Consider the following 9,344-nt stretch of genomic DNA (forward strand, 5'->3'; position numbering starts at 1 on the left):
TCGGCGAGTGCTAGAAACGAATTTGCTGCGTTCCCGAACATGATTTCAGGTCAAATTAATAAGTAATATAATGTAAGTATAGAAATATTTTACTAAATCAAAATAAAAAAATATTTTACAGAATTATAAAAAATAAGTACTTATCTAAATTTTATTTTTAATCAAATTTAAACAAATCAAAAATTTTTTCGCGTAACTGAGATTATTCAAATATCAATTGATTTAATTTATTAATGTCTCAGGGAAATAGGATCAATTATTTAAAAAGATGACCGTTTAGATTTTTTTAGCCTGCTGCTTTTGCAAATTTAAATGATCATTTAAATACATGACGTTTTAAATCTGAAATGTGGAAGGCACGGACTCAGAACATTGTCCTAAAGCTGAACATTTTTTAATAAAAAAATAAGCTCGCGATTGACCTTCATCTTCCCCGACGGATAGTGACTAAAATGACATACACACTTAAATAATGCCTATTCACTCTCGCCTTGAAAAAGTCCAAGTTATAGCATTCAGGAATAAATCAGCAGCCAGGGAATTCCAGTCCATAGTCAGTCGTTGAATTTCAAAAATGTACCTCATCGTTGACCAAATTTCTGCAAAGCTACGAGGCCTGCACGTAGATTCTATAGTCCTGGCTGCCTGCAGAGCATCACCCACTTATTGCTCGAGATGTTCTTCCTGGCCAAATACATTTTGATTTTTTTACACAAAATAGTTCTTTCATTAAATGTTTTGACCGTGTTAAGGATAAAACATTATTATATTATATTTTCCCTAAATCTGTTATGTCTAAACACTTGTGTATTTTACGTCAATGCGACTTGTACATCATTTGATTGTGGTCTTATTTATTAGACTGATGTGTGTAGAGTGAATTAACACTCTCCTTATTACGTTTCTTGGTAAGTTTGCTTTATTATTCTTTTTATACGACTTAATTCTGATTTTATTTTCTAGCAAGTTTATGAATTATGATAAATAGCACTAAGGTATCAATAACGTATAATAGATTGTATTCTTAAATTTCTATGCGAAGTTATCCTCAACAAATTTTTAGTGTTCCCTTTTTCAGCTACAATGGAAAACTCATGTTTATTGCTTTTGTTGTGTGTTATGTGTGTGACACATGCTTTTTCTGTGGATTCCAATGAACTTTTACAACAGGAATGGGAAGTGTTCAAGGTATGTTACTTATTCTTTTTTTTTGCACACTCATAGCCAAGCACTACAGAAGCCCTGTGTAGCGGTTGCCATGTACACACACATAGACAACCATAAATTACACCCAAACTCAGGAGAGAAATAAATGTAGGCCATACAAATATTTCTCCCGGCCCGGATTTTTATAACTTTTGATAACGAATTTTGATAACGTTTATAAACGAAACTCGACTGTTATGGGCAGGCGTGTAGCTTACCATCAGGCACACGACTTGTTCGTCCCGTTACTTAATGTCATAAAAAAAAAAAAAAAAAAAAGACTACATAGTCTGAAAATTAAACGACGTCCTGAAACCCAATAAATTAACTGAAACTTAAATAAGAGCAGAAACTAAAAATTACAATTTTGCAGAAATGTGTGATTTTTCTTTTATCGAGTGAAGTTTAGTCAGTCATGTTCCAGGTCCCATAATTAACTATCAGTACCTCCAGTTTTAAATATAAAGTAAAAAAAATAAATAAATCGAATTCGTGCTTTTTAATCTCGAAAAACCGATTTTCCGTATGGTCGACATACGTCAAAAGTATTTTTGGGTTTCACTTCGCCTTGAGCAAAAATCCCTGTCGCCCTTTACAGCCTTTTATTGTACGTTTATAAAAATACCACGTCTTTGGAATGTGCCGAACTTAGAATGATTTGCAGACATCGAAGTCTGGAGATCATATTGTTGTTTTCACAATTAATCTTTGTACACTTCGTATCAATCTTCTCAACTACTTTAACTAGTCTTCTAATTATAACAACATGACATTTAGTATATCTATAAGTTGGTCATTATTATTGTTAGATATTTATTTTAGACTCTCGCCATGGCCTGAAATATTATTTTAAATTTAATGGGAGAGGCATTATTCCCCGCCAACGGCACAGTCGGCCGGGGTCAGGGAATCAAGTTAAAGAACCAATGAATAATACGTCCGTATCGAGCAGGACAGTCTTCTGCATTTGTACCTACTGAAAGCAACTCGCCACAGAGTCACCTCAAGCTGCTAACGAGGCTGACTTGAAATGACCCATTTGCGGACAAAGACAGTTACATACCATAAATTAAATGTGATATAGATCTTATCCAATTGCACAACTCATTATGAGTGAACACAGCTTGCAAAAACAACGTAAATTTAATAAATATATATATTAAAAATAATAGCTAAATAAAAAAATACAAACAAAAACAGTAGATACAAGAGAATAAAAATAGTAATTTAATTAAGGTTTAATACCACGTCTTATGTGTACATTATAGATTATTTATTTAATTTAATTTAATTTTATTTTATATAATCAATAAAAATTCTATAGCGTTTTTATACATATTTTACAAAATGTCCTGTGGGAAGTACAGTAGCCAATTACAGAAACTCACACACGTATACAAAATGTGTGATATGGTTACACTATTGGGTAGAAAAATAAATAAAAACTATTACTATAAAAACAACGTTCATAACTAACTGCAAATTACTAATATAAATTATCGAGTATACGCCTGTGTATGTGTGCGTGTGTGATGGTGCTTGAGTATGACTTCTCTTTCCTCAAAGAACGTGCCGAAAAGAAAAGATACCCAATTTCCATTATGTCGTAGCTCTACATTTATCGTTGGACGACTGTCGCATCTAGCCTGTTCCATATCACGACTAACTGTAGTAACTGTGTCGTGGGTTAATCGTGTTTTTATAATAATAATAAAATATTTTTATTCATCGTCTTAGGTAGAAAAGTACATAATAATATTGGCGCAGTTTTGATGTTATATAATTTTTAAAAGTTTCTCTATGATGCACCATTTGGTACAAGAATATTGCAAACATAATTAATTATCGGCATTGACAGTATTTCATAAAAAAAAATTCATATGTACAATATTGTTAGTACTATGTAAGTACATATGTCAAATTGAATTATTAATATCCATACTAATTAATAACATTGAAACAAATAAATTCATTCAAAAACTAAATTAATTACAAATGTCAATCCGCGACGTAGGCTTCCTCAGCTGAATAAGATCAAGTTATAATGTTATTTAAGAAATCGTTGATGTCATAGTAAAATTTATCTATTATTTTTTATTATGACCGGTGCAAGTTGAACAACTCTCTTTTTAAGTAGAGCTGTTTTGGAGATCTTTGTGCACAATACTTGTGGCCTTGGTTGTAAGTTACAATTTTGTACCGTGAGTCTAATTGTGAAGACGTTTTGGTACATTTTAAAAAAACTTGGGATTTCGAGTACATACAGGCAAGGAAAAGTCAACAGACTTAGAGACTTTAAAAAACTTGTTCTGTATGTGAACAACTTCATTTAATTATACAAACCACGACACTTTAATCTGCACGACTATCTGTCCTCGCGACATAATAGGAACGCGCCCTTTATGCTTGCTTCCGGCTTTAAATTACATTCAGTATTTTGTACATCTAATAAAATAAAAATGCAATGAATCTGTAAACCGATTACGCCTTTATGTATCGGGTTTCATTATTACAAAGTAATGAGCCTGCCTCTATTTCTGCCACTAAGAAGTGATGTGAGCATTAAAATTACAGGCATTATAAAATTTGTCAACTTATGTCGCAGAGTGACGGGCCAGTGGCAGTGACCCTCAGATCTTTGGGATTTAAAGTTCTAAGTGCTATGCACCAGGCGTGTCGTTCACCACCAGCCGCGCGACTTGTTCGTCCTGTCACTTGTAATCATAAACCTACTAGTCTCATTTTCAATCCATTCATACGTCCCACTGCTGGTCCGGGGTTTCCTCTCAGGTGAGGATTTTAGGCCATAGACCGCCACGTTCGCTAAATCCGGATTCGAGACTTCATACCTCTCATCTCTAAGTTTTTCGGGATCTGCGGTGAAGGAATACATCGTTACGAAACCTGTACGTCAGAGGAGGTTCACAACACTCGGAAAACTTACTAGTCAACATTAAACATTATGTAACTAATATTTTTTTACACGGTTTTTTATTTCATTTCAGCTACAACACAATAAAAACTATGAAGAATCTGAAGACGAGAAACGTTTACAAATTTTCATAAAAAATAAGATTTACATTGCTAAACATAATCAGTTATACGAGAAAGGCGAACGAAGCTATAGTTTAGAGATGAACAGATTTGGAGATTGGACAGATGAAGAAATCGACGAGAGATTATATGGTTACTATGATATTAAGAGGTGATAGAAATACATACTATTAACAATAATTGATTTTCCTATTTATCAAATTTTGATAAAGTATCTAGCAACTTAGGTGATGACTTTATATTCCGTCTTTATTAGCTCTTTAAAATGTCATCTTTCAAAGAAGAGATCGCAAATGGGCAATAGTATTTTCCATCACACTTGCTCGTAAACAACATTATGACATACAGGCAAAGTCAATCGTTATGTCCTAAATTATGCTCACGGGCGTTTTCGTTATACTATCGCCCTATGGGTTTTTTTACGTCAAGATTAAGCAAAAAGTTTTTATGCTCCAAAAATCTGAATGTATATTTAGCAATAAACTTGAAGTTTAAAAAAACTAAACATTTGTAATTTGATTATATTTTACTAAATTTATTTTGTGAATTTATATTCTGCAGTATTTTTAGAATTTGGAAACAATTTATTACATATCTAATACATTGTAGCTGCATGCGCCTGCGCCTTTTATAACATTTTAGTTAGAGTTGTAATATCTATGGAAGAAGCTGATCAAAAAAAAAAACAGAAAACCCGTCATTTGCTGAATCCTCAAATGTTATATGAAGCGGTATTTATTCATACAAGAAATAAATTATCGTTGTATCTATTTTCTTATAAATGAAAAACATTGTATGTAGCACGGGCGGTAAAAATTACAAACTCCAAGTCCTTAAAGACATTTAGTAATAACACACACACTCAATAGAGTTACAGTTTCCTTTTATGAGATCAGGTTTTTACGACCAATGCCCCTGCCCAATGGATTTGTGTGTCCATAGAGTATCAAAAGGATTTGTACGTTTGATATTCCGTTAAAAGTTAAGAGTAGCCATCGAGCTACTATGCAACTGCCATTGCAATTTTTTCATATTCTGCTCTTCAATCTTTAATCTGCTGATAACTTGACATAAAAACACCATTTAATTTTAAGACTAAATTGCTGCCTAAATGAGATAAAAATTAAAATATTCGGAGTAATTTCCATGGGAGTTATAAGGCAACATTGTTTTTAATAAGTAAACAGTGCGCATTTGACCTCCATCTGACCTGATGGAAAGCGACGATGAGGTCGACGATGCACACTTAAATAGTGCCTATTCTCTCTCGCCTTGAAAAGGCCCAACTTATAGCGTTCGGGGTGGGAATTCCACTCCTTTGCCGTTCGCCGTATAAATGTGGAAGCGAAACGCCTCTTTTTGGAATATCCACAACAACATAGATCATTAGTAATTGAATTAATTAATAGCAACACTATCATTCCACTAACACTCAACTGCCATTGGAACTAGATTTTAGCAGAATAATAATTATTATCATAATTGCATTATAATTTCAGTGGAATATCAATGCTTTCAACAGGTTTCAAGAAAATTATCTGAATTGGGGCTCCGTACTTTTGTTGATGTGATTGAAAGTGAAAGTGAAACATTGATTGTTATGCCTTTATCTGATTTTCCATCACAGGCATTTCAAAAAAACTAAAGGAACTCCGTACACCCCTCCGGCCAACTACAGACCACCTAGCCGTATGGACTGGCGTAGATTGGGAGCTGTAACCGCGGTTCAAGATCAGACGCCTTGTGGATGTTGTTGGGCTTTTAGTGCCGTAAGCATCGAGTTCTTTAGTTTTCGAGATTGTTACACATAAGAAATGACACTATTTTATCGGACCTAAATAAAACTAACATTTTACAGGTCACGTATGTAGCGTTAATTAGGTATGTTTTTTGGTAAATTAAAAATAAGGCTTATGACACAACTCAATTTCAAGGGACGTGGCATTACAAAAAACTGGCTCTTAAATAGGATGATGATGAAATAAATATTAGTCTCATAATGACCGACGCCATAAGTGCATAGATTGTTGTTCTTTAAAATAACTCATCGTACAACATTTTGATTTTATTCAGATCGGGGCATTGGAGGGTCAGCTCTACCAAGCACAAGACCGCCTAGTTAAACTATCGGAACAGCAACTTGTAGATTGCGCAGATGAACATTACGGTAATTTTGGCTGTAGAGGAGGTTCACCGGCAAACGCATTTGACTATACAGTGGAATTTGGCGTTGAAACGGCAAGAAAGTACCAATACATTAGCCAACAAAAAAAATGCGAGTTAGTTATACTATGCTATTTGTTACTTAGCTATTTTCAATATAAAATTGGTGATGGTAGATGATCACGCGCTGAAGGTCGCATAACTCGTGTTATAACGATTACTCAAAAAGTGTTCAGATTCTAATAGACATCTCCTTAATTGTTATTATACGTAATTGTTATACACATCGCTCAGCGAGCTATGGAAAGATCTATGCTGGGTATCTCGTTAAGGAACAATGTCCGGAATGAAGTATCCAAATACATAAGACTACAGTTGTGGACATCGTCCAGAAATGTAGCAAACTGAAGTGGCAGTGAGCTGACTCCTATCGCAGAACCGATGACCGATGAAGTTTGCCGAGTCACAATAAAAAAAAAAAAAAAAGTAGATCTCGAGTGGAAACCACGTCTTAGCTAACGTAACGCAGGACGTCCCCCAGCAAGATGGACCGACGATCTGAAGAAGGTCGCGGGTAGTGGTTGAATGCGGAAAACGGGTGATTAGGCACTATGGCGTACACTTGGGGAGGCTTATGTATAATTGGTATTATTATTATTATTATAAGTCTATTCTGTCCTACTGCTAGGCAAAGACTTCCCCTTTTTTTAATTAACTCTGATTTTGGGTGACATGTGGCCAGCCCTTTAAAAAGGAATCCAAATCGTTCCGCCATCACCGACGAGTTGTGGAACTTTCACACCGTGGTTATCTTGGCCCACAACTCACTTAGCATACGGTAGACGTGACCTGCCTAGTCTCACTTCACCATAGTCGCCTTCGAAGCTACATCGACAACTTGAGTTACATGAACATCTTAAAAAAAATTGACACAAATAAAATTATGACATTTTTTATTGCAGTTACAAAAAAAAATTTGTTGCTGTCAAAGCTTCAGACTACTTGCTCATTTCGCCTACTGAAGACAATCTGATGAAAACCGTTGGGAAATTTGGACCTGTCTCTGTTGTCCTCGACGGACGTAATGCAGATTTCTTGTTCTACAAACACGGTGTTTACTACAACCCTTTGTGCCGCAACAAAAGTGGATTAAATCATGCAGTAAGTATAAATACATTCCCATATATTCAATGGATAATCACTTATAGTAGGTGCAAAGTTTTGTTCCACACTTTACAAGGGATTTATCAGGGAATTGATTCAATGATGCAATAGTCCGCAAGCAGTTAGTTAACATCGCGATTAGACTATAAATATAGTATAATAAGAGCAAGTAGGTCAACTCCCGCCTGTTCAGCGCGTAAATGACTACACTTCGCTCAGAGCGTAGGGTTGTTACTTTATTATTTTAGTTGTACGTAAAGGTTGTAAACATATCGTGAGTTTAGCAGCAGTAGAGCTCCTTGTAGAAGAGTTCGTCCAGAGAAGTACTGCCACCTTGCCTATTCCTATTGATATTTTTATACCAGTATCGCGGATTGGTTTCTTGATTATGGAGTATGATTATGAAATTGAAATGAAATGCTGAACAATTCTGAATTTGAGACGTTAACGGCGCGGGGGACCATCGAAGTTTCTACATACATTTCGACGATATGGAAATTTGAAATGTCTTAAGGGAGATTTTCCCATTTTATATGTCCCTTACGACCTTTTAAATTTCCACCGTCGATTTATGGGCAATAATTTTGTTGATGTATCGAATTTTGAAATACAATCAATATTGTTTAGTAAGGGCTGACTTTGCAACTATAAGGTATGTAATCTGTACTGTTTCGTGTAAGTACATATACTTTTAAATTTAACAGCAGCTCTTACGAATCAAGTCACGTGCCTGTACTTATATATAGGTTCATATAAAAAATGATTGACATTAATGTCGCCATTTTTAAAGCTAGGCAGAAATCTAGCTTCAAATTATTTTCGTCACAACATAGATCATGAAATTTGGAACTATATAAATAACTTTCTATGTATAAAACCCGTGGTAGTCTAATGGTTTGTTGACCTGTCGCCTCTCCAAGCAGAGGCCTCTGAATTTCTCGGAATTTGTGAGCTAAATTTAATTTAAAATTTATCATGAAATTTTCGGTGATGGTAGACATCGTGATGAAAACTGCACGTCGAAGAAGGTTCACTACCCTCGGAAGACGTGCGAAGTCCCCAACCCGCATTTGGTCTGGGCTCGCCTGAGATGAGACCCATGCCCACTAGTATCGTAAAGGATATTTTGCCATAAGGGAAAATGTTCCTTACGACATTTCAAATTTTCACCGGTGATATATAGTGTCAAAATGTTTCATTTCTTTCTTTTCAGGCATTGGTAGTTGGCTATGGTGCTCTGGAAGTCGAAGGCGATTACTGGCTCATCAAGAACTCCTTCGGTACTGACTGGGGTTACGAGGGATACATGCTTTTGGCTCGGAATAGAGAAAATAACTGTGGTGTGGCCACTAACGCTACTCTTCCTGTAGTTGGTGCTCGTGTCGATTTTATTAAGTCCAAATATTAAAAAAATTGTTTTATTTCATTCTAAAAAACTTTTTATTAGAATAAGAATACTACACGTCTTAAAATATTAAGGTGTACAAATTTATTTAAATTAAATTATATCACAAGACAAAAAAAAAGAAATAAATGATTTAATAAAGTCACTTCGCTAGTCATTAAGTTTTTTGTTGTCGTCAAGAAACTGGCTCGCCTGTGACGGCCAGATGTCGTTGGATGCCCTGGTAACTTCAAAGCGTGGCGCGAAAACGCATGCGTTCGGCGATTGTTCCATGTTTGACAGCGTAAGGCTCAATTTATAACATTGCGGCGGAATGGAATGGAAGCGAACTTTTGTAACGATATTGTACATA

General features: G+C 35.1%; 1 protein-coding gene across 1 annotated transcript; it reads left to right on the plus strand.

Moving 5' to 3' along the window:
• Positions 1 to 1,119: 1,119 nt before the first annotated feature.
• On the plus strand, positions 1,120 to 8,995 carry LOC113229723 (cathepsin L1-like). Its single transcript, XM_026463405.1, has 6 exons — positions 1,120 to 1,188; positions 4,212 to 4,411; positions 5,888 to 6,029; positions 6,334 to 6,539; positions 7,386 to 7,584; positions 8,801 to 8,995. The coding sequence occupies exons 1-6, from the start codon at positions 1,120 to 1,122 to the stop codon at positions 8,993 to 8,995; spliced, it is 1,011 nt and encodes a 336-aa protein (XP_026319190.1).
• The last annotated feature ends 349 nt before the right edge of the window (positions 8,996 to 9,344 follow it).

Source organism: Hyposmocoma kahamanoa, unplaced genomic scaffold (assembly GCF_003589595.1).
Source record: "Hyposmocoma kahamanoa isolate Upper Pololo Valley unplaced genomic scaffold, ASM358959v1 62, whole genome shotgun sequence".
Lineage (NCBI taxonomy): Eukaryota > Metazoa > Arthropoda > Insecta > Lepidoptera > Cosmopterigidae > Hyposmocoma > Hyposmocoma kahamanoa.

Excerpts from the sequence above, each read along its gene's own strand:
- LOC113229723 (XM_026463405.1), top strand. The coding sequence starts at position 1,120 with ATGTGTGTGACACATGCTTTTTCTGTGGATTCCAATGAACTTTTACAA. Across the intron at positions 6,540-7,385 it reads AGCCAACAAAAAAAATGCGA|TTACAAAAAAAAATTTGTTG; the intron begins GTTAGTTATACT and ends TTTTTATTGCAG. Across the intron at positions 7,585-8,800 it reads AAAGTGGATTAAATCATGCA|GCATTGGTAGTTGGCTATGG; the intron begins GTAAGTATAAAT and ends CTTTCTTTTCAG.